Source organism: Pseudorca crassidens, chromosome 5 (genome assembly GCF_039906515.1).
Source record: "Pseudorca crassidens isolate mPseCra1 chromosome 5, mPseCra1.hap1, whole genome shotgun sequence".
Lineage (NCBI taxonomy): Eukaryota > Metazoa > Chordata > Mammalia > Artiodactyla > Delphinidae > Pseudorca > Pseudorca crassidens.
Window position 1 is genome coordinate 100,711,026 of NC_090300.1, and position 27,210 is coordinate 100,738,235.

The 27,210-nt window shown below is 37.9% G+C and overlaps 1 protein-coding gene and 1 pseudogene across 23 annotated transcripts in view; one reads left to right on the forward strand and one right to left on the reverse strand.

Moving 5' to 3' along the window:
• The window catches only part of SENP7 (SUMO specific peptidase 7), a 172,469-nt gene that overhangs the window by 45,808 nt on the left and 99,451 nt on the right, over positions 1-27,210 (forward strand). For 18 of the 23 annotated variants that reach the window (XM_067739034.1, XM_067739033.1, XM_067739047.1 and 15 more), the window contains 2 exons: positions 621-719; positions 25,388-25,485. The exons of 1 other annotated variant lie outside the window; for it this stretch is intronic. In XM_067739034.1, coding sequence (XP_067595135.1) covers positions 621-719; positions 25,388-25,485 — 197 coding nt within the window. Of the gene's footprint in view, positions 1-618; positions 720-836; positions 880-25,387; positions 25,486-27,210 lie in introns of those variants that run through there. 4 more of the 23 variants (XM_067739048.1, XM_067739055.1, XM_067739052.1 and 1 more) reach the window with 3 other exon arrangements.
• LOC137225264 (large ribosomal subunit protein uL23 pseudogene) lies at positions 13,273-13,716 on the reverse strand (annotated as a pseudogene).

A 27,210-nucleotide genomic window follows, 5' to 3' on the forward strand; every position in this document is an offset into this window, starting at 1 on the left:
TCGGAAAGAGAGAAACAAATACCGTATGCTAACACACATATATAGAAAGTTTAAAAGAAGAAGGTTCTGAAGAACCTAGGGGCAGGACAGGAAAAAAGACACAGACGTAGAGAATGGATTTGGGGACACAGGGAGGGGGAAGCGTAAGCTGGGACGAAGTGAGAGAGTGGCATTGACATATATACACTACCAAATGTAAAATAGACAGCTAGTCAGAAGCAACCGCATAGCACAGGGAGACCAGCTCGGTGCTTTGTGACCACCTAGAGGGGTGGGATAGGGAGCGTGGGAGGGAGACACAAGAGGGAGGGGATAGGGGGATATATGTATATGGATAGCTGATTCTCTTTGTTTTATAGCAGAAACTAACACAAGAATGTAAAGCAAATATCCTGCAATAAGGATGTTAAAAAAAAAAGTTATTGTGATACTTCATTTATCTACTTTTTTACTGAATGAGAGAGGCTTTTTATAAAATTATATTCGACTACCTATAAAGTAAGCACTGAATTTAAAACTAATACCAAAATATTAATGCAAGTAATATAATGGTTCTGTTAGCTCATTCAGCTCTTATTTATATTTCAGTTAAACTGGTTATTTTCTCATTCTGGTTTCAGATAAAAAAGATGTTAAATGCAAAACCAGAGGATGTTTGTGTTAAGTCACCATTGTCCAAACTCAGAAGCTCAGAACGCTGGGATCTTTCTTTGCAGGGGGTAAATAAAAACTATTTCCTTTTAAGTATGTGGTGTTACTTGGTATGTTTAAAATAATTTAATAAAGCTGAATTTTAATTTTCTTATATGTCCTTTTTTTTTGTTTTCTAATTGCAGGTTTTAAGTTTATTTCTGGCAAATGTTGAAGTGATGCTTTGAGGTTAGGGTCTTTTTCAATTTAAATCTAAGAAAATCTTATTATGCATGGTTGTTTCCTTCATGAATTTAAATCTCATTATTGTAATATATATGATATTTAAAATTTATGAGAATATTAAGCTTATTAGAATCCTTTGCTCTTTTTCTCTGTTTTGTAAGTTTGAGAGGGTACATCTTAAAGGGTGACACAACTATATGTGTGTGTATATATATATTTTTAAAATATTTATTTTTTATTGGGGTACGGTTGCTTTACATTGTTGTGCTAGCTCCTGCTGCACAGCAGAGTGAACCAGCCATATGTATACACATATCCCCTCCCTTTTGGATTTCCTCCCATCCAAGTCACCACAGAGCACCAAGTAGAGTTCCCTGTGCTATGCAGCAGGTCCTCACTAGTTATCTATTTCATACGCAGTGGCGTATGAAATAGATTGACCCAGATGTCAATCTCAATCTCCCAATTCATCCCAGCCCGACACAACTATATCTTAAAAGGTATCCTGATTATGAATCTGGAGTAATTTTATTACTATTAAGTATTACTATAGAGTTCTCATGAATAAAGCTTAAGATAGCACTTTATAAGTTTTTTTTTTTTTTCCTTGACGGGCACAACTCATGGTCAAGGTTTTAAAAATAGAATTTTTCTAAGATTTTCTAATTCTCCATTTGAGGATATACGTATTAGTCTACTAGGGCTAACATAACGAAAGACCACAGGTCAGATGGCTTAAACAACAGAAAGTTATTTTCTCACAGGTCTGGAGGCTGGAAGTCCAAAATCAAGGTGCTGGCAGGGTTCATTTCACTAAGGCCTCTCTCCTTGGCTTACAGATGGCTATCTTCTTGCTTTGTCCTCATATGGCCTCTTTTCTGTGCACCCACATCCCTGGAGTTTCTTCCTCTTCTTGTAAGGACACTAGTCTTATAGGATTAGGGTCCCACCCGTATGACCTCATTTAAACTTCATTACCTATGTAAAGGCCCTATCTCCACATACAGTCATATTAAAGGTTAGGATGTCAACATATGAATTTTGGCAGAGACAGTTCAGATCACAACAGGAGAATTTTAGGATAACAGACTTTAAGTCACCTTGAATGTATGTGTTTTTATGTTACAGACAAGAAAAATTAACCATTTACTATAACTTGTTCTCAGAGGAAAGATTTGTTGTTAGTATTAGTTGCTTTAACATTTATATATTTATTTATTTTGGCCGTACTGCATGGCTTGCAGGATCTTAGTTCCCTGAATAGGGATTGATCCCATGCCCTCAGCAGTGAAAACATGGAGTCCTAACCACTAGACCACCAAGGAATTCCCTAACATTATTTAAAAATTTAATAATTAAATAATGCATTTGCTTTTTATACAGGGTACAAAAAAGGGAAATAACAAATGGGACTATTTCTTAAATGCAGTCACTGCTGACAGTTTTTTTTCATTCCTTTCAAGGAAAAGAAAGCATATTGCCCCCATATGACTCTGTATTATTTTTTGATCATTGCTTAAGAGGGATCATGAAATACATAGTAATATTAGTAATATTGTTAATTTTTTTCTTCTATTTTAACACATTTAGATCTCTTTTATTTATTTTTTATTGGCTTTGCAATACTCCCAAAATATACTATATACAATAATTTATTCACTTAGTGCACTGATATTAGACAATTTGGTTGTTTCTAGAGTTTTGCTGACAGAAACAATATTGCAAGACCTTCATTTTTTGTAAACAGGGAACTATTTTTGAGTGGGATTACTGGGTCTAAGGAAGTTTATATATTAAATTTTAATGAATATTGAAAAATTGTCTCACAGAAGATTTGCACCAATTTATATTGCCACCAGTGAGAGCTCCCATATTTCTACAGGTTTACTATTACTGGATTTTATCAGGCAGTAAAATTGTTGCCAGTAGAAGAAAAAAATACATTATTTTTTTAAGCTTTTTTTAAAAAAATATTTATTTATTTATTTTTGGTTGCATTGGGTCTTAGTTTTGGGGATCTTTCGTTGTGGTCCGTGGGCTCTCTGGTTGTGGCACGTGGCTCAGTAGTTGCAGTGCATAGGCTGACTTGCCCCGTGGCATGTGGGATCTTAGTTCCTGGACCAGGGATTCAACCTGCTTTCCCTGCATTGGAAGGCAGATTCTTAACCACTGGACCACCAGGGAAGTCCCCAACATACATTATTTTAAGAAAATTTTATCTCTGCATTTATATATTTTACTTTATGTTTTAGAATACTGAATGGAGTAAAAATAAGATATATATATCATTTTAAATACACACACACACACACACACACAGTCTCTTGGAAGTAGATGGTTGCTTTTTGTTGGGTTTGTTTTCTTAAGGGGTGTCTTACTAAATGTGTTTTTTCCTTTACCCTTGGGTCATACAATCTTCCTTTAGTATTTGGCCTTCAAGAGGCAGATGTGGATCACCAGAGAGCTCTTTTTTAAGAAATAAATTTATTTATTTTATTTATTTATTTTTGGCTGTGTTGGGTCTTCATTGCTACACGCGGGCTTTCTCCAGTTGCGGTGAGTGGGGGCTACTCTTCGTTGCGGTGCGTGTGCTTCTCACTGCAGTGGCTTCTCGTTGCGGAGCACAGGCTCTAGGCATGTGGGCTTCAGTAGTTGTGGCATGAGGGCTCAGTAGTTGTGGTTTGTGGGCTCTAGAGCGCACAGTAGTTGTTGCACATGGACTCAGTAGTTGCTCTGTGACATGTGGGACCTTCCCGGACCAGGCTCGAACCCATGTCCCCTGCATTGGCAGTCATATTGTTAACCACTGTGCCACCAGGGAAGTCCCCAGAGAGCTCTTTAGGTATTAAGTCTCTATGTTATATAATCTACGGTCTTCTCTTTCCTTAACTCCTTTTCATTTCAGCAGTCTCCTTTTCCTGAGAAGTAATGGCTTATTTTCTCCTATTTCTCTCTACCCACTGAGTGAAACAAGGCCTCCTCAGAGACATATTTTCTTTTCCTATGACCAGTTTCCCACTCTAGTTGCACGTGTTCCTTCGGATAGTGATACTTAACTTTTGGGAAATCTACATCGTGTTTGAGATTTGAAGTGGCAAATGTGTCAGCTTTACCTTGCTCCCATGTTGCTTTAGACTTAACGGTATTTGTTAAGTGTGCTTCATAGTTTGTAGGGTTTGAGGCAGTACCAAAATCTTGCTTTGTTGTTTCTCCCACACGCTGTAGGTTTCAATGAAATAAAAAGGGATAAATACCACTCTCCATAATCTTCAGATTATGCTATCTTCAGCAGAATTTTAACTTGTTTATTTTTGATATTAACTGAGATGCAATTATATAAAGCAGGCTGCACAGATCTTAGGTGTATAATTGGATGAGCTTTGACTAATGTAACATATGCAACCAATATCTCAGTGAAATAGAGCATTGTCGTGAGCCTTGAAAGTTCCCTTATGCCCCTTACCATTGTATCTTCTCTTTGCCCGCTGTCCCTATTCCCACCCTGTTCCTGACAACCAATTTTCTGATTTCTATATCAGTAAGATAGTTTTGCCTATTCGTATAGTGTATACTCTTTTGTGTTTGCCTTCTTTTGCTTAGTAAAACGTTGTTGAAACTCATTCCTGTTTTCTGTCTATCAGCAGTTGCTGTGAGCGGGGGGGAGGGGTACTCGTTGTGGTGCGTGGGCTTCTCATCATGGTGGCTTCTCTTGTTGCAGACTCTAGGCACGCGGGCTTCAGTAGTTGTGGCATGTGGGCTCAGTAGTTGTGGCTTGTGGGCTCTAGAGTGCAGGCTCAGTAGTTGTGGTGCCCGGACCAGGCTCGAACCCATGACCCCTGCATTGGCAGGAAGATTCTTAACCACTGTGCCACCAGGAAAGCCCAGTTTGTTTCTTTTTACTGCTAAGTAATATTCTGTTATATGAGTATAACACAATTTATTAATCTAATTCTTCTGTTGATGGACTTTTGGGATTGTTTTTAATTGGTTTTAATTTGCTTTGCCCTGGTGACTAATGGTGTTAAAATATTTTCATATGTTGATTAGCTGTTGTATATTTTCTTTTTTTGTGAAGTGTCTGTTCAAATTTTTTGCCCTTTTAAAAATATATTTTATTGGCAATTAATTTACGTATAATTAAATTAATCCATTTTAAGTGTTCTCTGAATTTTGACAAAGGTATACATTTTTGCAGCCACCACCATTATAAAGGGGTGTGTGTGTGTGTGTGTGTGTATTTGTATTTATTTATCGTTTTTTTTGTTGGTGTACAGTCCTATGAGTTACAAAATCTGTATAGACTCATATGAGTGTCATCACAGTGAAGATACCGTACAGTTCTATCACTCCAAAAAATTCCCTTTGTAGTTACTCCCTATCCCTACCCCTAACCCATGGTAACGTTGTTTTCTCTACCTGTAGTTCTGTATTTTCCAGAATGTCACATGAATGCAATCATGGAGTATGTAATTTTTTAATGTTTTGAGAGTGGCTTTTTCATGTAGTATAATGCCATTGAGATTCATCGATGTTGTATATATCAATAGTTTGTTTAACCATTCCCATATTAACCACTGAAGGACATATGGGTTGTTTCCAGTTTTTGGCAGTTAGGAATAAAGATGCTATACATATTTGTATACAGGTCTTTTTTGTGAGCAGAAGTTTTTAAATTTCTCTAGGGGAAATACCTAGGAGTGGGATTCCTGAATCATATGTAAGTGTATGTTTAACTGCCAAACTGATTTCCAGAATACCATTTTACATTCCCACCAGCAATGTATGGGACTTCTGGATGCTCTGTAACTTTACCAATACCTGGTGCTGTCAGTTTGCTTATTTTTTAAAATAATAGACTATTTTTTAGAGTTGTTTCAGGTTTACCAAAAAATTGAAGGGATAGTACAAACAGTACCCATATATTCATTCTGCCCTTCCCTATGCTCACACACAGTTTCCTTATTATTAACATCTTGCATTAATGTGGTACATTTGTTACAGTTGGTGAGCCAAATACTGATACATTTTTTTAATATTGAGATGTAATTGACATGTAACACTGTATTAGTTTTAGGTGTACAACATGATGATATTTATTTATTTATTTATTTATTTATTTATTTTGGGGATCGAGCCATTTTATCTAGGGGCTTTGGAGGAAGGTTGAAAGGCTGGGAGGACAGTGAGATCTGATGTCCTTCTCCCAGCCGGGAGCTCCCCAGCTTCACCATCTCTGAAAGCCATAATGATTGATACATATTTAAATTGCAAAATTATTGCCACAGTAAGTTTAGTTAACATACATTACCATACATAGTTACAGTTTTTTTTTCTTATGATGAGACTTTTAAGATCTACTCTCTTAGCAGGTTTCAAATGTATAGTATAGTTTTGTTAACTAATCCGCCATGCTGTACATTATGTCCCCAGGACTTATAACTGGAAATTTGTACCTTTTGGCCACCTTCATTCATTTCCTCCAGCTCTCAACCCCTGCCTCTGGCAACCACAAATCTGTTCTCTGTATCAATGCATTAAGATTCAAAAAAAATTCCACATGTAAGTGAGATCGTACAGTATTTGTTTTTCTCTGTTTGACTTATTTCACGTAGTATAATGCCCTGACAGTCTACCCATGTTATTGCTAATGGCAAGATTGCCTTCTTTCTTTATGGTTGAATAACATTCCATTAAAGTGTGTGTGTGTGTATATATGTGTGTGTATATATATATGTACACATACCACATTTTGTTTATCCAATTCATCCATTGATGGACACTTAGATTGTTTACACATCCTGGCTATTGTAAATAATATTGCAGTGAACATGGAGTTGTCGATAATTTTTTTTTCAGGTAGTGATTTTGTTTTCTAAGGAAAAATACCCAGAAGTGGAAATGGAATTGCTGAGTCATGTGGTTTTTAAAAATTTTTTTGAGGAACCTCCATAGTATTTTCCATAGTGTCTCTACCAGTTTACATTCCTGCAAGCAGTGCACAAGGGTTCCATTTTCTCCTCATCCTTTTTTTTCTTTTTAAATATTTATTTATTTGGCTGTGTCAGGTCTTAGTTGTGGCACGCGGGATCTTCTATTGCAGCACATGGGCTTCTCTATAGTTGTGGCGCATGGGCTCTAGAGCACGCGGGCTCAGTAGTTGTAGCACGTGGGCTCTCTTGTGGCACGCGGGCTCCAGAGCCTGCGTGCTCATTAGTTGCGGTGCACAGGCTTAGCTGTCCTGCAGCATGTAGGATCTTAGCTCCCTGACCAGGGATTGAACCTGCGTCCCCTGCATTGGAAGGTGGATTCTTTTTTTTAAATAAATTTATAAATTTATATATTTATTTATTTATGGCTGCGTTGGGTCTTCATTGCTGCGTGCGGGCTTTTTTCTCTAGTTGCGGCTAGTGGGGGCTACTCGTTGTTGCAGTGGGCAGGTTTCTCATTGTGGTGGCTTCTATTGTTGCGGAGCATGGGCTCTAGGCACCCGGGCTGCAGTAGTTGTGGCTCTTGGGCTCTAGAGTGCAGAGTCAGTAGTTGTGGCGCACGGGCTTAGTTGCTCTGCGGCATGTGGGATCTTCCTGGACCAGTGATTGAATCCGTGTCCCCTGCATTAGCAGGCGGATTCTTAACCACTGCGCAACCAGGGAAGTTCCAGAAGGTGGATTCTTAACCACTGGACCACCAGGGAAGTCCCTCTCCTCATCCTTGCATCCTCTTTTTATGTCTTGTCTTTTTGATAATGGCCATTCTACCAGGTGTGAGGAGGTAGTTCATTGTGGTTTTGATTTGCATTTCCATGGTGTTTAGTGATGTTGAGCCCCTTTTCATGTACCTGTTGGCCATATGTATGTCTTCTTTGGAAAAATTTCTATTCAGATCTGTCGATTTTTAAATTAGATCTTTTGTTTTTGCTATTGAGTTGTATGAGTTCTTTATATATTTTGGATGTTAGCCTCCTATCAGTTATGTTTCAGAAATAATTTCTCCAATTCTGTAGATTGGTTTTTCATATTGTTGATGGTTTCCTTTGCTATGCAGACATTTTTAGGTTGATGTAGTCTCACTTGTTTATTTTGTTTTTATTGCCTTTGCCTAGGTGTCAAATCCAAAAAATCATTGTTAAGACACTGATATCAAGGATCTTACCCTTTATGTTATCTTTTAGGAGTTCTATAGTTTCAGGTTTTATGTTCAAGTCAGTCAGTCCATTTTGAATTGATTTTTGTGTATGGTGTAAGATAGTCATCCTGTTTCATTCTTTTGCATATGGTTGTTCAGTTTTCCCAGCATAATTTATTGAAGAGACTGTCTTTTCCCAACTGTATATTCTAGTGTTATTTATCATAAATTAATTGACCATATATGTGTAGATTTATTTCTGGGCTCTCTCGTCTGTTCAGTTGATCTATTTTTGTGTTTTTATGGCAGTACCATACTGTTTTGATTACTATAGCCTTGTAATGTAGTTTGAAATCAGGACGTGTGGTGTCTTCAGCTTTCTTCTTCTTAAGATTGCTTTGGCTATTCAGGGTCTTTTGTGGTTCCAAACAAATTTTAAGATTGTTTTTTCTATTTCTGTGAAAAATACTGTTGGAATGTTGATAGGGATTGCATGAATCTGTAAGTTGCTTTGGGTAGTACGGCCATTTTATCATTATTAATTCTTCCTGTCCATGAGTATGGCATATGTTGCCATTTATTTGTATCTCTTCAGTTTCTTTCATCAGTGTCTTACAGTTTTCAGTGTATGGGTTGTTTATTCCTAGATATTTTATTCTTTTTACTGCAGTTGTAAATGGGACTGTTTTCTTAATTTCTCTTTCAGGTAGTTTATTGTAAGTGTGTAGAAATGCAATTGTTTTTTTGTATGTTGATTTTGTATCCTGCAACTGTACTGAATTCGTTGATTAGTTGTAACAGTTTTTTTGGTGTGATCTTTAGGGTTTTCTATGTATGATATCTTGTCATCTGCCAATAGAGACAGTTTTACTTTTTTTCGAATTTGGATACTTTTTATTTATTTTTCTTGCCTAATTGCTCTGGCTAGGACTTCTAGTACTCTGTTGAATAAAAGTGGTGAGTGTGGCCATCTTTGTTTTGTTCCTGATCTTAGAGGAAAAGCTTTCAGCTTTTTACTCTTGAGTATGACATGTGATGTGGGCCTGTTATACGTGTCCTGTCATACACAATTGAGGTATATTCCCTCTATACCTGCCTTGTTGAGAGTTTTTATGGTGAATGGATGTTGAATTTTGCCAAATGCTTTTTCTGCGTCTATTGATATGATGATATGATTTCATCATTCATTTGATGAATGTGATGTATCACATAGATTGATTTGTGGATGTTGAAGCATTTTTGCATACCTGGAATAAATCTGACTTGTTCATGATGTGTGAACCTTTTAATGTATTGTTGAATTTAGTTTGCTAATATTTTGTTGAGGATTTTTGCATCTGTGTTCATCAAGGATATTGGCCTGTAATTCTTTTGTAGTGTCCTTGTCTGGTTTTGGTATTAGGGTAATGATGGCCTCATAAAATGAGTTTGGGAGTGTTTCCTCCTCCTCTGTTTTTTGGAAGAGTTTGAGAAGGATTAGTAATAATTCTTCTCTAAATGTTTGGTAGGCTTCACCAGGGACTCCATCTGGTCCTGGACTTTTGTTTGTTGGGAGGTTTTTGATTACTGATTCAGTCTTGTTATTAGTAATTGTTCTGTTCATATTTTCTCTTTCTTCATGATTCAGTCTTAGTAGGTTATGTTTCTAGAAATTTATTCATTTCTTATAGGTTGTCTAATTTGTTGGCATATAATTCATAGTAGTCTCTTATGATCTTTTATAGTTCTGTGATCAGTAGTAATATCTCCTCTCTAATTTTTGATGTTTTTGTTTTGTGAGTTCTCTCTCCTTTTTGCTTGTTGTGCCTAGCTAAAGGCCATTTTGGGGTTATCTTTTCAAAAAACAGCTTAGTTTCATTGATCTTTCCTATTATCGCTTCACTCTCTAGTCACTTATTTCCACTCTGATTTATACTTTCATATGTTTTCTTGTAACTAATTAGTTCCTTTTTTGGCTTAAGGAAAACCCTTCAACATTTCATGTGTGGCAGGTCTAGTGGTGCTTCTCTGGAACTTTACCTTTTGCTTGTCTGGAGCTCTTTATCTCTCCTTCAGTCCTGGAGGACAACTTTGCTGGGTAGAGTGTCCTTGGTTGGCAGTTTTTTCTTCTTTCAGCACTTTGAATATATTGAGACACTCCCTTCTGGCCTGTAAAGTTTCTGCTGAAATATCTGCTGATAGTTTTATGGGGGTTCCCTTGTATATAAGAAGTTGTTTTTTCTCTTGTTACTTTTTAGATTGTCTCCTCGTCTTTAACGTTTTACAATTTAATTATAATGTGCCTTGGTGTGGCTCTACTATAGATGCATCTAGTTTGGAACGCTCTGGGCTTCCTGACTGTGGATGTTGGTTTTGTTCCGCAGGTTAGGGAAATTTTCAACCAGTATTTCTTTTCCTTTTTTTCTTTTTTTTTTTTTTAAAGAGTTTTATTAGCAACTAATCAAGATGCTTTTTTTTTTTTTTTTTTTTGCGGTACGCGGGCCTCTCCCATTGCGGAGCACAGGCTTCGGACGCGTGGGCTCAGCGACCGTGGCTCACGGGCCTAGCCGCTCCGTGGCATGTGGGATCTTCCTGGACCGGGGCACGAACCCGTGTCCCCTGCATCAGCAGGCGGACTCTCAACCACTGCGCCACCAGGGAAGCCCTCAACCAGTATTTCTTTAAATAAGTTTTCTACCCCCGCCTTCTCTTTTTGGTACTCCTATTATGTGAATATTGTTCTCCTTTATGTTGTCTTATAAGTCCCTTAGTATATGCTCACTCTTTTTATTCTTTTTTTGATCCTTTGATTGGATGAATTCTACTGCCCTGTCTTCGAGTTCACTGATCCTTTCTTTCACGTCATCTAGTTTACTGTTGATCTCTCTATTGAATTTTTCAGTTCAATTATTAATATTCTTCAGTTCTGTGATTTGGTACTTTCTTATATTTTCTTTCTTTTTGTTGAAATTTTCATTTTGTTTACGCATTGGTCTTTTGACTTTGGTGAGCATCTTTATGACTAATTTTTTGAACTATTTATCAGGTAGATCACTTATTTCCAGTCAGTAAGGTGTTTTTTTCTGAGGTTTTATCTTGTTCTTTCATTTGTAATGTATTTTTCTGCTTTATTTTCCTTCATTCTCTGGTTAGTTTCCATGTATTAGATAAAACAGCCACCTCTCTCAGTCTTGAAAGATGGATCTTATATAGGACCTGAACCTTATCCTTTAATCCTGTCCTAACTCTTGGTTGTTTCTTAGACCTCTGTGATTGTCCAAGCAGTCTTCTTTGTTTATAGTGGCTTCCAGTAGTTGAGTGTGACAAGACCTGTCCGTATCCCAAGGGGGAGGGTCTTAGCACCTAGATGCAGGCTGATTGGAAGCCAGGCCCCCAGGCAGCAGCTTTTAAAGTACACAGCTAGGGACTTCCCTGGTGGCGCAGTAGTTAAGAATCCACCTGCCAATGCAGGGGACACAGGTTCGAGCCCTGGTCCGGGAGGATCCCACATGCCGTGGAGCAACTAGGCCTGTGCACCACAACTCCTGAGCTTGCACTCTAGAGCCCACGAGCCACAACTACTGAGCCCATGCTCCGCAACAAAGAGAAGCCACTGCAGTGAGAAGCCCATGCACTGCAACAAGGAGAAGCCCCTGCTCGCTGCAACTAGAGAAAAAAGCCCGTGTGCAGCAACAAAGACCCAACGCAGCCCCCCCAAAAAAAAAAAAAGTACACAGCTATACCTCTTTCAGAGTAAGACTGGCAGACAGGTGTTTCTGTTTGTTTGCTCTGTGCTGTAACCTGGGGGGATAGCTGGTTAAAAACTGTTCTGCTCTTAGGTTTAGTCCTGTGGGACCTACGAGCACATGCCCCATTGGCCACCAGAGCCAGGTGATTAGGGGGTATCCCCTGGGCAGCAGCTGCAAAAAGTGGTGTGCCAGTCTTGTGCATAAGCTCCTTTTTGGGAGATAAGGGCAACCTGGAGGCAGAGGGAGAGCTCAGAGATGGTGCCTACCTGCCTCTGTGGTCTCTGGAGAGTGTTGCAGTTGGACCTGGGATGCGTATTAAATTAGAAGCCTGCCCTCATACTGCAGATTTTGAGATAAACAAATAGGCCTCTTTTATAGAAAGACTGGGTGCATTTTAGTCTGCTGCCTCTATTCTGGGTCCTGGAGGGTTAGCCATGGTGAGTCCATGTGAGCCTTTTAAGAACTATGTCTTAGTATGCCAAAGCCTTATGGGTCTTATATTTAGATGCAAGTTCTGTTGCCTTTTAAAGCTAAATGTTTTGGGGGCCTATCTCCTTGGTGATAATCTTAAAAGTTGGGGTGCTAAATGTGGGGTGCAAACCCATTGCTCCTTAGGAAAAAGCTGGGAGTTGTGAGTTCCTTTCTGGCTGTGTTCTGATCTGCTGGGGATGGTGTTTATGGAGAGATTATGTCTCAGCCTCTCCTACCAGTTTTTTCTTTTTTTCCCCCTTTTGCGGTACGCGGGCCTCTCACTGCCGTGGCCTCTCCCGTCGCGGAGCACAGGCTCCAGACGCGCAGGTTCAGCGGCCATGGCTCACGGGCCTAGCCTCTCCGCGGCATGTGGGATCCTCCTGGACCGAGGCACGAACACGTGTCCCCTGCATCGGCAGGCGGACTCTCAACCACTGCACAACCAGGGAAGCCCTCTCCTACCAGTTTTGATGTGGGTTTTTTCTCATTTGTGTGATGAGTTGCTCAGCTGGTTTCTGGATTTCTTTCAGAGGGAGTTGTTCTGTATGTAGCTGTAGATTTGGTGTGTCCATGGGAGGAAGTGAATTCAGGACACTACCTACATCATCATTGTGAACTGGAACACCTCTGTTATATTATTGACTGAAGTCCGTAGTTTATATTAGGGTTCACTTTTTGTATAGTATATTTTATGTGTTTTGAGAAATGTATGATGACATGTATCCACTATTACAGTGTAATTCAGAATAATTTCACTGTTCTAAAAATTTCTTGGGCTTCCCTGGTGGCGCAGTGGTTGAGAGTCCGCCTGCCGATGCAGGGGACACGGGTTCGTGCCCCAGTCCGGGAAGATCCCACATGCCGCAGAGTGGCTGGGCCCGTGAGCCATGGCTGCTGAGCCTGCGCGTCCGGAGCCTGTGCTCTGCAACGGGAGAGGCCACAACAGTGAGAGGCCCACGTACCGCAAAAAAAAAAAAAAAAATTTCTTGTGCTCCACTGATCTTTTTAATATCTCTATAGTTTTTTTATCTACAGTGAAAACTTTTATATTTTGAATTAGCTAGCTGGACTCAGTTTAGACGATCCCAATTCTGTTGGCTACTCCAACGCATCATAGTCAGGAGCCAGTAGAACATATGCCTTCTTCTTTCCATCAGGCCATGTCAATGTCAGAGCTTCTTCACAGCCTGTTTAATTTGATGTTTGTTGGCCTTGCCATCCACAATGAACACCAGTGTGTTGTTGTTTTCTGTTTTCTTCATGGCTGACTTGGTGGTGAGGGAGAACTTGATGATGGCATAGTGGTCAAACTTGTTTCTTCTAGGGGTGCTCTTCTGAGGATATTTGTGTTGCCTCTTGAGCTGCAGTGTTTTGGGCCGTTGGAAGGTGGGTGACATCCAGATCTTCTTTTTTTGTGGCTGTGGATGCCTTTCAACCGTACTTTCTTAGCCTTCAAAGCTTTTGCTTTTGCTTTGGCTTTGGGAGGTGCAGGAGGTTCTTTCTTTGCCTTTGGCGCCATCTGCGTGAAAAGCTCCATAGTTTTAAAAATTTATTTATTTATTTATTTTTGGCTGTGTTGGATCTTCGTTGCTGCGCTCGGGCTTTCTTTTAGCTGCGGCGAGCGGGGGCTACTCTTCATTGTGGTGCGCGGGCTTCTCATTGTGGTGGCTTCTCTTGTGAGTATGGGCTCTAGGTGCACGGGCTTCAGTAGTTGTGGCTCACAGGCTCAGTAGTTGTGGCTCGTGGGCTGTAGAGCACAGGCTCAGTAGTTGTGGCGCATGGGCTTAGTTGCTCTGCGGCACGTGGGATCTTCCCGGACCCAGGCTCAAACCTGTGTCCCCTGCATTGGCAGGTGAATTCTTAATGACTATGCCATCAGGGAAGTCCCCATATATATTTTTTTAAATCATATTGTCATATACTTGGAATCATACAGCCTTTTCAGATTGGCTTCTTTCACTTAGCTATATGCTTTTATGTTTATCAAAGTGTCTTTTTGTGGCTTGATAGCTCGGTTCTTTAAAAAAAATTTTTTTTTTTTTAGAAAGACTATTTTTTAGAGTAACTTTAGGTTCACAATAAAATTGAGCAGAAATTACAGACAGGTCCCATATATCCCCTGCCCCTACACATGCACAGACTCCCCCAATGTCATTTGTGTTTATTGCTGAATGATACTCCATCATGTGGGTATACCACAGTTTCTTTATCATCTATTGAAAGACATCTTGGTTACTTTAAAGTTTTCACAATTATAAATAAAGCTGCACTAAACATTAATGTGCAGATTTTTGTGTGGACAGAAGTTTCCAGCTTATTTGGGTAAATACTAAGGAGTGTAGTTGCTAGATTGTTAAGAGTATGTTTAGTTTTGTTAGAAATTGCCAAAGCGTCTTCCAAAATGGTTGTACCATTTTGCATTTCCACCAGCAACTAATGAGATTTCCTGTTATTCCACATCCTGGCCAACATTTGGGGTAGTCAGTGTTTTGGGTTTTAGCCATTCTAATAGGTATGTAGTAGTATCTCTTTGTTTTACCTTGTAATTCCCTGATGACATGTTTTGGTGAGCTTCTTTTCATATGCGTATTTGTCATCTGTGTATCTTCTTTGGTGAAGTGTGTGTTCCCATTTTTGGCTCATTTTTTGTTTTTGGCTGTGCTGCATGGCTTGTGGGATCTTAGTTCCCCAACCAGGGATTGAACCCGGGCCCACAGCGGTGAAAGCATCGAGTCCTAACCAGTGGATCACCAGGGAATTCCCTCATTTTTTAAATTGTTTGTTTTCTTGTTTTTTAGTTTTAAGCATTATTGTATATTTTGGGTACCAGTCCTTTATCACATATGTGTTTTGCAAAGAGTTTTTTCTAGTCTGTATCTTAACTTTTCATTCTTTTAACAGTATCTTTCACAGAGCAGTTTTAATTTTAATGAAGCCCAAATTTCAATTTTTCCTTCATGGATTGTGCTTTAGGTATTATATCTAAGGAGTAATTGTTCAACTGAAGGTCACCTAGATTATCTCTTGTGTTATCTTTTAGGAATTTTATAGTTTTGCAATTTACATTTAGATCTGTGATCCATTTTCAGTTAATTTTTGTGAAAGGTATAAGATTTGTGTCTCTGTTTATTTCTTCATACACGAGTGGCCAGTTCTTTTAGTGTCATTTGTTGAAGATTAGCCTTTCTCCAATGAATTGCCGTTGTTCCTTTGTTAGAAATTAATTGATTACATTGTGTGGATCCTTTTCTCAGCTGTCTATTCTGTTCTATTGATCTATTTGTCTGTTTTTTTGTCCATACCATGCTGTCTTGGTTACTGTAGCTTTATAGTAAGTCTTTAAGGTGGGAGTATCAGTTCTCTGAGCTTGTTCTTTAATATTGTATTGGCTATTCTGGGTCTTTCATCTTTCTATTTAAAATTTCAAATCAGTCTGTCGAAATCCACAAAATAACTTGCTGTGATACTGATTGGAATTGTGGTGATTCTGTAGATCAAGTTGGGAAGAACTGACATCTTGACAGTATTGAGTCTTCCTATTCATGTTCATGGAATATCTATTTATTTAGATCTTTGATATCTTTCATTGGAGTTTTATAGTTCTTTTTATATAGATTTTACACATTTTTAAAGATTTGTACATAAGTATTTAATTTTTTCAGTGCTAATGTAAGTGGTATTGTGTTTTTAATTTCAAATTCTAATAGTTCTTTACCTTCATGTAAGAAAGCAATTAATTTTTGTATATTCATCTTGTCCTGCACTGTTGCTATAATTGCTTATTAGTTCAAGGAAGTTTTTTCTCTTTTCTTTTTTTTCAAATTCATCTCTGGGATTTCCTACATAGACAATTATGTCATCTCAAATAAAGGTTTTATTTTTTCCTTCCCAATCTGTATCCCTTTTATTTCCTTTTCTTGTCTCATTGCATTATCTAGGACTTCCTGTATGAGGTTGAATAGGAGTGATGAGAGGGAGCATTCTTGCTTGTTCTCAATCTTAGCGTCAAAGCATATGGTTTCTCGCCATTAAGTATGATGCTGGCTGTAGGTTTGTTGTAGATATTCTTAATCAAATTAAAAATATTCCCCTCTATTCCTAGTTTTCTGAGAGTTAAAAAAAATCATAAATGGCTTTTGGGTTTTGTCAGATGCTTTTTCCACATCTATTGATATGACCATTTCATATTTCTTCTTTGGCTTGTTGACATTAATGGATTTTTCAAATGCCTAACCATCATTGCTTATTTGAAATAAGTCTCACTTGTTTATGATATATGATTCTTTTTATACTTTGTTGGATTTGATTCTGTTGAGAATATTTGCACCTATGTTCATAAGAGATATTGTGTAGTTTTCTTTTTTTGTAATGTATTTTTCTGGTTTTGGTATTAAGGCTGGCCTCGGGACTTCCCTGGTGGTCTGGTGGTTAAGAATCTACCTTCCAGTGCAGGGGACGTGGTTTTGATCCCTGGTCAGGGAACTAGATCCCGCATGCCGTGGGGCAAGTAAGCCCGTGCGCTGCAACTACTGAGCCCGTGCGCTCTAGAGCCAGTGTGCCACAACTAGAGAGCCCACGCACCACAACTACTGAGCCTGCACACTCTGGAGCCTGAGCGCCACAACTAGAGAGAAGCCTGCGTGCTGTAACGAAGAACCCGTGTGCTGCAACCAAGGATTCCACATGCCAACAACAAAGATCCTGCATGCTGCAACTAAGACCTGATGCAGCCAAATAAATAAATAAATAAATAAATAAATAAATAAACAAAAGGAAAAATAGAAAGGCTGGCCTCATAGAATGAGTTTGGAAGTGTTCCTCTACTTCTATTTTGTGAAAGAAATTATAGAGAATTTGTATAATTGATTCCTTAAATGTTTGGTAGAATTCACTGATGAACCAAACTGGGCCTAGTCCTTTCTGTTTTGGAAGGTATTAAATATTGATTCAATTGATTCAATATCTTTAATAGATATGGGCCTATTCAGATTACATAAGTTTTGATCAATTGTATCTTTCAAGGTATTCGTCCATTTTCATCTAAGTTTTCACATTTGCGGGCATTGAGTTGTTCATAGCATTTCTGTATTATTTCTATATAATGTCCATTGGACCAGTACTGATTGCCCCTCTTTCATTTTTGATATTAGTAATCTGTCTCTTCTGTTTTTTTTCTTAGTTAACCTGGGTAGAGGTTATCAATTTTATTGATTTTTTTCAAAGAACCAACCTTTGATTTTCTCTGTTGATTTCTTGTTTTCAGTTTCATTAATTTTTTTTCAATTTCATTGATTTCTGCTCTTTTATTTATTTATTTCTTTTCTTCTGCTTACTTTGGAATAAATTTGCCCTTCTTTTTTTAATTTCCAAAGCTGGAAGTTTGCATTATTGATTTTAGAATTGTCTCCTTTTTTAATACATGCATTCGATGCTATAAATTTCCCTCTAAGCATGTGCGCTTGAGAAGAATGTGTATTCTTCTGTTTTAGATGAAGTATTCTATAAATGTTAATTAGATTTAGTTGACTGATGGTGTTTTTCAGTTCAATTATTTCATTACTGATTTCCTTACTGATTTTCTGCCTGCTGGATCTGTTTCTGATAGAGGGATGTTGAAGTAGATATGTCTATTTGTCCTTGTATCAATATTTCTATCAGTTTTTGCCTTATGTATTTGGTGTTGGGCATATATACATTAAGGATTATTATGTTTTTTTGGCAAATTGACCCCTCTATCATTATGTAATATTCCTCTTTATCCCTGTGTCCCCAAATTTGATACTGTTTTTTCCTCTGAAATCTCAGTCTGAAATTAATATAGCTACTCTGTCTTTTGATCTCTTAGAATGGTGTATCTTTCTTCATCCCTTTACTTTTAATCTGTTTGTGTCTTTATATTTAAAGTGAGTTTATTGTATACAATGTAGAGTAGGGTCTTTTTTCTTTTTTAAATCGTAGATTGATTTGATTTTCAAATATTAAACCACCGTTCTGTCCTAGAATAAGCCCTAATTAGTCATGCTGTATTATTCTTTTTATATATTGCTGGTTTTGATCTGCTGATTTTTGTTGAGTATTTTTGTCTGTACTTATCAGGGATATTGGTCTTTAGTTTTCTTGTACTCTCATTATATTGATTTAGTATCAGTATAATGTTTGCTTTATAGATTGAATTGGGAATTGTTTATTTCTAGTTAATGGAATAGGTTGTGTAGAATTCACTTTATTTTCTTCTTAAATGTTCATTTGAATGTCTGTGAAAACTCTAGGAAATCCCTGCTAGAATGAGAGCTTCAAAATTAGGTAACTAAATGATTTGATCCTGTAGGGTAGGGGGTTAGTGGAAGGGGAGGGTGGCAGATGTGTTTATAAAAGGGTAGCAGAAAGGATCTTTACGACACAACTGTTCTATATCTTGAGTTTGGTTGTAGTCACAGAGATGAGCACATGTGATAAAATCGCCTAGGACTAAATGCACGCATACAAACACACACACACAAGTATGTGCATGTAAAACAGGTGAAATCTTAATAAGGTCATGGATTGTTTCAATGTCACTTTCCTGGTGATGATATTGCTGTGCAGTTATGCAAGGTGTTACCATCAGGGAAAACTTGTTGAAGAGAATACAGGATTCCCCAGATAGCCTCTCTCCCCGCACCTCACCAATTTATCCAGCTGTTCAGTAGATGTTGGTTACCAAATAATTTCAGCTTATGTTTTCTGATAAGTGTTTTCACTGTTGACATTACATGTTGCTAATTTGGAAATTAGATGAAGAGTCAATAGAATTGAAATTCTGATATAAAAGTTAAATCCTGACCAATAATCTCAATTGGTTGGAAAGTCATCATCCATCTTTATTACAGTAGGCTGTGACATGGATAAGTAGTTGTAAGCAAAGCTGATATTTTCTTCAGGTTGCAGATTTGGTTCATTTTTAGTATGTAAGGAAGTACTCAGTTGAGACTGTGAACACTGCACCACTTAGAATGGGTATAGAGTTGATTTGTCCAAGAAAAATTTTAGTCAAGTTCCTATCGAACATTTGGTTTTAATTATCATAGTATTTTATTTTGATGCCCCTGCTAGAATGAGAGCTTCAAAATCAGGCAACTAAATGATTTGGTCTTGTCTCTAAGCAAAGTCTTTTATTCTTCTATAAGTTTTTTCATATTTAAATTACAACTGTTCATACTATTTCAGCCTTCCTATTTGTGATCAGATAGCTTTCAAAATATGTATATGAATAAATTCTCATTCATAATCAGATTGTGGGAGAATTCTTTGTTATCTGATTTTTTTTCAGAGATAGCATGTATATAGGTTCATAGACTAAGTGAAAAATTGTATCTCTGAAAAATACAGATTATTATCCAGGCTGCAATTCTAATCCAACTTTGGAAAGAAAAAACATTCTAGTGTGATATTAACTATAAGAAACAATTTATCAAAGTCTAAGTGAATTTTTGTTTTCCTTTGATAATGTCTGTAGATACACTCCAGATTACCCTTGGCTGTGGTAGGATTGGAGATGGGCATTGAAACATGTTACTGTTATTTAGAGTTAATAAAATTTTAATCAATTCCCCTCCTCTCCTATTAAAGATACCTTCATTTTGTCTCATTGTGTTTGTTTCATTTTTTGTAATAGTTTAAAACTTCTCATTCTTTTCCCCCCTCTTTGGTGGGAATTATGTTTCTTTTCTGTACAGAATATGAGACTCAAAGACTAGTACTCATCATTTTGCAAATATAGGTAAAACCTAATTACAACATTATTAGTAGGGTAGAAAAAAATTTGGAAACAAAAAATGTGAAAGCTGCATTTACTGTGAGATTAGTGAAACAGTTGTGGAAAACTAGTTAACCAGTGGTTCTGAGTCTAACTTGTGAGCTAAATTATTCCCAGTCCTGGTTGCAGTTTGATGTAAACAAATAATGTAATTCATTGTGAGAACTGTTATTAGTAATAGAGGTATGTAAAATAGTGTTAGAGCAGAGATACTGATTTACTTTTCTAGAGAGTGAGGAAGGCTTCATAGGTGGTGTTGATCTGGGACTTAATGGACAAGGAGAATTTGGGAGGGCAAAGCACATTCTAGTAAGAGGAAACATGTACAGAAAGATGTCAAAGGATCTGAATGGCATGCACTTTCAGGGAACTACATATAGTTTAGTGTTGTCGGAATAGAAGATTCATGGGAAGCAGAAGTGAGAAAGATAACTCAGTTCTTTTTTTTTTTTTTTCTCCTTAGGTAGTGGGGAATACTTAGGAATTTAAGCAAGAGAATGACATCAGATTTGCATTTTTGAAAGATTTAACTTTCTTGACGGAGTGGCTGCTGGACTGGGGGGGAGAAGAGACCATTTGCTGGGAATCCCATTAGGAGAACATTGCAAGAGTCCAGGTCAGAAGTAAGAGGCAGAACTAAGACAGTGATACTGAAAATGGAGGAAAAATGTATTTTTAATCTAGTTATATTGATACATTTACATTTTGTAGTGAAATGGGGGTGACAATGTGTTTAGGTTGATATCTTGATAGGAAGGATTTCCGAGAATTTGTGTAATTTAGAATTACAGCATTGGAAGGAGCATAGGCTTTTATGTCAGGCAGACTTGGGTTAACTGGTGAAGTTTATTCTCTGAGCTTCACTTCCCACTTATAAAGTGATGAGTTTTATACCATGTAGGGCTGTGGTGTTAATGAGATAATAATGCCTGGAGAATAAAAATGACAGTGTTTATTGAGGGCTATCATGGTTAAGACAGTGTTTTATTTTGTTTTTCATTACTTAAATTTTTTTTTTACTTTTAAAAATGTATTTCCAATTATGGTAAAACACACACAGCATAAAATTTATCATCTTATCCATTTTTAATGGTACAGTTCACTGGTATTTAGTATATTTGCATTGTTGTGCAACCATCGCCACCGTCTATCTCCAGAATTCTTTACATCTTGCAAAACCACAACACTTTACCCATTAAACAATAACTCTCCATTTCCCCCTCTCCCATCCCCTGGCAACCAAAATTCTACTGTTTTCTATCTCTGTGAACTCTAGATACTTCCTATAACTTGAATCATAGAGTATTTGTCTTTTTGTTACTGGCTTATTTCACTTAACCTAATGTCATTGCGTTGGGAAAAACGCATCTTCCTCCCATGTTTCTCCTTTACTCTCATACTACTATCATTTTCACAACACTTCTCACACCAGATGTTTGTGGGTTTTCCCCCACCAAGCAATCCTCTGGGACATGAGCTGGGTGTCCTACAATTTATCTCAATTCCGACACTATCTACCTGGAGATGGTTTCAGATCTCACAGGTTGTGGGCTCAGTCCCAAGACTGCTCCCACCCCACTTCAGATGCCAATCACAATTCCAGGTTGTCACCTGTGCTTCTGACCAGCTGGCTATAAATCTGAGATTCCCATGACTCTCTCCTCAGGTTTGATTAATTTATGCTAGAGCAGTTCACAGAACTCAGAGAAACACTTATTTACATTTACCAGTTTATTTAAGGACACGATAAAGGATACAGATGAATAGCCAAATGAATAGATACATAGGGCAAGGTCTGGTAGGGTCCTGAGTGCAGGAGCTTCTGTCCCTGTGGAGTTGGGGTGTGTCACCTTCCGGGTATATGGATGTGTTTAGCAACCTCAAAGCTCTTTGAACCTCATATAATATTTTTGAGATTGTAATGGAGATTTGCTCACATAGGCATGACCGATAATTAATTCTGTTTCCAGTCCCTCTCCCCTCTCTAGAGAATGGTGGGGCAAAGATGAGAATTCCAAGCTTGTAATATTGGCTTGGTCTTTCTGCTGACTAGCCCCTATCCAGGAGCCATCTAGGATCTCACCCAGAGTCGCTTCATTAATACAAAAGGCAGATCTATCACCCAGGAAATTGTGAGGGTTTTAGGAGCCCTGTGTCAGGGATTGGGGTTAAAAACCAGATATTATAGCAAAAGATGCTCCTATCACCAAGGGAATTACAAGGGTTTTAGGAGCTCTGTGTAGGAACTGGGGCCAGAGACCAATATAAATATTTTTTATAATCTCATAGTTGTCAAAGTTCATGACTAATTTTTTGAACTATTTATCAGGTAGATCACTTATTTCCAGTCAGTAAGGTGTTTTTTTCTGAGGTTTTATCTTGTTTTTTCATTTGTAATGTATTTTTCTGCTTTATTTTCCTTCATTCTCTGGTTAGTTTCCATGTATTAGCATGTTGTAGCATGTGTCAGAATTTCCTTACTTTTTAAGGCTGAGTAATATTTCATTGTATGTATATGACACATTTCATTATTATTGGTGTTATTATTGATGGGACACTTGAGTTGTTTCCACCTTGTAGCTATTGTGAAAAATGCTGCTATGAACATAGGTATACAAATATCTCTTTGAGGAAGACAGTATATTTTAGCTCTAGTTGATTTACATTGTTGTGTTAGTTTCAGGTGTACAGAAAAGTGATTCAGTTATACATATGTATACATATTCTTTTCCATTATGGTTTATTACAGGATATTGAATATAGTTGTCTGTGCTATACAGTAGGACCCTGTTGTTTATTTTATATGTATTAGTTTGTTTCTGCTAATCCCAAACTCCTAATTTATCCCTCCTCTACCCCCTTTCCTCTTTGGTAACCATAAGTTTGTTTTCTATATCTCTGAGTCTGTTTCTGTTTCATAAATAAGTTCATTTGTGTCATATTTTAGATTCTACATATAAGTGATATCATATGGTATTTGTCTTTCTCTTTCTGACTTACTTGACTTAATATAATCTCTGGGTCTATCCATGTTGCTGCAAATGGCATCATTCTTTTTCATGGCTGAGTAATATTCCCCCCCCTATATATATATACACATATACACACACACACACATCTTCTTTATCCATTCATCTGTCAATAGACATTTAGGTTGCTTCCATGTCTTCTTGGCCATTGTAAATAGTGTTGCTGTGAACATTGGAGTACATGTATTTTTTTGAATTACAGTTTTCTCTGGATATATGCCCAGGAGAGGGATTGCTAATCATATGGCAACTCTATTTTTAGTTTTTTAAGGAACCTTCATAGTGTTATCCATAGTGGCCACACCAATTTACATTCCCACCAATAGTGTTAAGAGGGTTCCCTTTTCTCCACACCCTCTCCAGCATTTGTTATTTGTAGACTACTTAAAAAAAATAGTTTATTTTTTTTTGGCTGCGTTGGGACTTCGTTGCTGCATGTGGGCTTTCTCTAGTTGCGGCGAGCGGGGCTGCTCTTTGTTGTGGTGCTTTTTGGCCATTTGTATGTCTTCTTTGGAGAAATGTCTATTTAGGAAGGAAGGCAGTATTTTAAACTTATATAATCATCACATATCCTTGTGAGATAGTAACCATTATTACGCAAGGAAACTAACGCATAGAGAAGATAAGTAATTTATTTCCCCAGATTCACACTGTTTCTCTTTTTAAAAATAAATAAATTTATTTATTTATTTATTTATGGTTGCATTGGGTCTTCGTTGTTGCATGCGGGCTTTCTAGTTGCGGTGAGCTGGGGCTGCTCTTCATTGAGGTGTGCGAGCTTCTCATTGCGGTGGCTTCTCTTGTTGCAGAGCACAGGCTCTAGGCACGTGGGCTTCAGTATTTGTGGCTCACAGGCTCTACAGCACAGGCTCCGTAGTTGTGGTGCATGGGCTTAGTTGCTCTGCGGCATGTGGGATCTTCCTGGACCAGGGCTCGAACCCGTGTCCCCTGCATTGGCAGGCGGATTCTTAACCACTGCGCCACCAGGGAAATCCCCACACTGTTTATATATATATATATATATATATATATATATATATATATATATATATATATTTAAAAAGTTTTTAATTTTGGTGGCATTGGGTCTCTGCTGCGTGCAGGCTTTGTCTAGCTGTGATGAGCGGGGGCTACTCTTTGTTGTGATGTGTGGGCTTCTCACTGCGGTGGCTTCTTTTGTGGAGCACAGGTTCTAGTTACGTGGACTTTAGTAGTTGCAGCATGAGGCCTCAGTAGTTGGGGGTGTGCAGGCTCTAGGACGTGTGGGCTTCAGTAGTTGTGTGCGTGGGCTCAGTAGTTGTGGCTCGCAGGCTCTAGAGTGCAGGCTCAGTAGTTGTGGCTCATGGGCTTAGTTGCTCCGTGGCATGTGGGATCTTCCCAGACCAGGGATTGAACCTGTGTTTCCTGCATTGGCAGGCGGATTCTTAACCATTGCGCCACCAAGGAAGTCCTGTTTCTATATTAACTAAATCAACTTTAACTTTGTTTGTAGTTGGATTAAATCTAAACAGTTAGTAAGATATCTGACTCTTCCCTAAACTTTTTCCATGAAGCAGTTCATAGGGAATCAGTTGTAATCCCTTCCAATTGTTTATAAATGCAGTTACTTCAGAATCACAGACTCTGTTTAACTTGGCATGTAATTATTTTTATTTCCTTTAAACACATTCACCATTTTTCATAGTGATGTAAGCTTTTGAGTCTTAAAATGTCTATTTCCTGACTAAAATTACCTTTACATTTTTAAATGTCTTTTTTCTTTTTCTTTTCTTTTCTTTTTTTTTTTGCGGTACGCGGGCCTGTCTCACTGTTGTGACCTTTCCCGTTGTGGAGCACAGGCTCTGGACGCGCAGGCTCAGCGGCCATGGCTCATGGGGCCAGCCGCTCCGCGGCACGTGGGATCTTCCCGGACCGGGGCACGAACCCGTGTCCCCTGCATTGGCAGGCGGACTCTCAACCACTGCACCACCAGGGGAGCCCTCTTTTTCTTTTTTTAACGAATTAAGTCCAGACCCTTTATTTATTTATTTATCTATTTATTTATGTTTTGGCTGCGTGGTATGTGGGATCTTAGTTCCCCAGCCAGGGATTGAACCTGCACTACTTGCAGTGGAATGTAGAGTCTTAACCACTGGACCGCCAGGGAAGTCCATAAATGTCTTTCTTCTGTAATTTATTGGACTTTTATATCCTCATTAGCAAAAGATGCCAAGTGTTTTGTAGATTGCAGTTTTCCCCCTCTGTGAACTGTTATGACTTTGGCTGTTTATCTTGAATTTCTAAATAAAAAGAAAATTTAAGTGCCTCTTAATTGTCATATTGCTATATTTATTATTGAAATTCCAAATCCCATTTTTTTTCCTTAGTGGAAAAGGAGCCTAAGAAATAAGGTCCTCTCTGTAGACCATAAAAGTAAAAAAGGTGTACGTGGGCGTCCTGTCACTTCTAAGACATCAGCAGAAAGGTAAGATATATGTATGTGTGTGATATAGGATGGGCTTATACTATGTATAGTGTGACCATGAATGATTCATTTAACCTTTTTGGTTCTCAAATTTCCACAACTTTTAAAATACAGTGATTGAGTTCAGTGACCTCTACTTCTAAGCTCTTTCTGTGATTCTAATTCATCTTAACTCCTTGTTTTTGTGTGTTTGTAACATCTTGAAAGCTTTAGCTAAAAAAGCAAGAGTTACATATAGACTCGTTAAGATGCTGGATTCATCTTTTGTCCTCCATTTAGCAACTCTGGTCTTAAAGTCATAGTATTAATGAATAATGGATATGCGGGAATTAAATATCTATGGGATTCAAATTACAATTATTACCAGCAGGAAATCGGAGCTAAATTTTAGTATTGGACATCAGTAAATGCTTAAAAAGTTGTTATTTTGCAAAAGGGTATTATCTGTTTTAGAATAGTGAATGAATAAAAAGTGACAGTAACAGTTAAAAATTACAGTTATTGGGAGTTTGCACAAATGAGAAGACTAATTGGAGTTTTCTTTCTATAAGTTTATTTATTTTTTATTTTATTTTTGGCTGCATTGGGTCTTTGCCGCTGTGCACGGGCTTTCTCTAGTTGCAGTGAGCAGGGGCTACTCTTTGTTGCGGTGTGTGGGCTTCTCGTTGCAGAGCACAGGCTCTAGGCATGCGGGCTTCAGTAGTTGCAGCACATGGGCTCAGTAGTTGTGGCTCGTGGGCTCTAGAGCACAGGCAGTAGTTGCGGCACACGGGCTTAGTTGCTCTGCGGCATGTGGGATCTTCCCAGACCAGGGCTCGAACCCGTGTCCCCTGCATTTGACAGGCGGATTCTTAACCACTGTGCCACCAGGGAAGTCCTAATTGGAATTCTTGATTTTATGTCAGAGCACTCTGTAAGCTGTTTAGTCTGAATTCTCACCTTTCAAGTGAATTGTCCTTAGGAAATAAGCATATTGGTGACTCCATATCCTTATCAATACTTATTTTCCGTCCCTCCTTCCCTTCCTTCCTTCTTTCCATAGTTGTCCTAGTGGGTGTGAAATGATAATCTCATTGTGGTTTTGGTACATATTTCCTAATGACATTGAGTGTCTTTTTATATGCCTGTTGGTCATTTGTATATCTTCTTTGCAGAAATGTCTGTTTAGATCCTTTTAAAAATTGTTTAAAAATTGTGGTGTTTATCTTTTTATTGTTGAGTTGTAAGAGTTCTTTATATATTCTGGATACAGGTCCTTATTAGATATGTGATTTGGAAATATTTTCTCTCACTCAGCTTTTCACTTTCTTGATGGTGTCCTTTGAAGCACGAAAGTTTTTTTCACTTTGATCAAATCCCATTTATCTGTTTTTCTTTTGTTGTTGTGCTTTTGTTGTCATATCTAAGGAACTATTGCCTAATCTGAGGTCATGATGATTTACTCTTGTGTTTTCGTCTAAGGGTTTTATAGTTCTAGCTCTTAGATTTAGGTATTTTATCCATTTTGAATTAATTTTGGGTATGGCATGAGATAGGCATCCAAATTTATATTTTTGTTTGTGAATATGCAGTTGTCCCAGCAACATTTGTTGAAGAGGTACGAATTTTTCTTGGTACCTTTGTTGAAAATCAGTTGACATTAATGTAAGTGTTTATTTCTGGATTTGGAATTCTAGTCCATTGATGTATATGTCTGTTTTTATGTCAGTACCGCTGTGTGCTGTA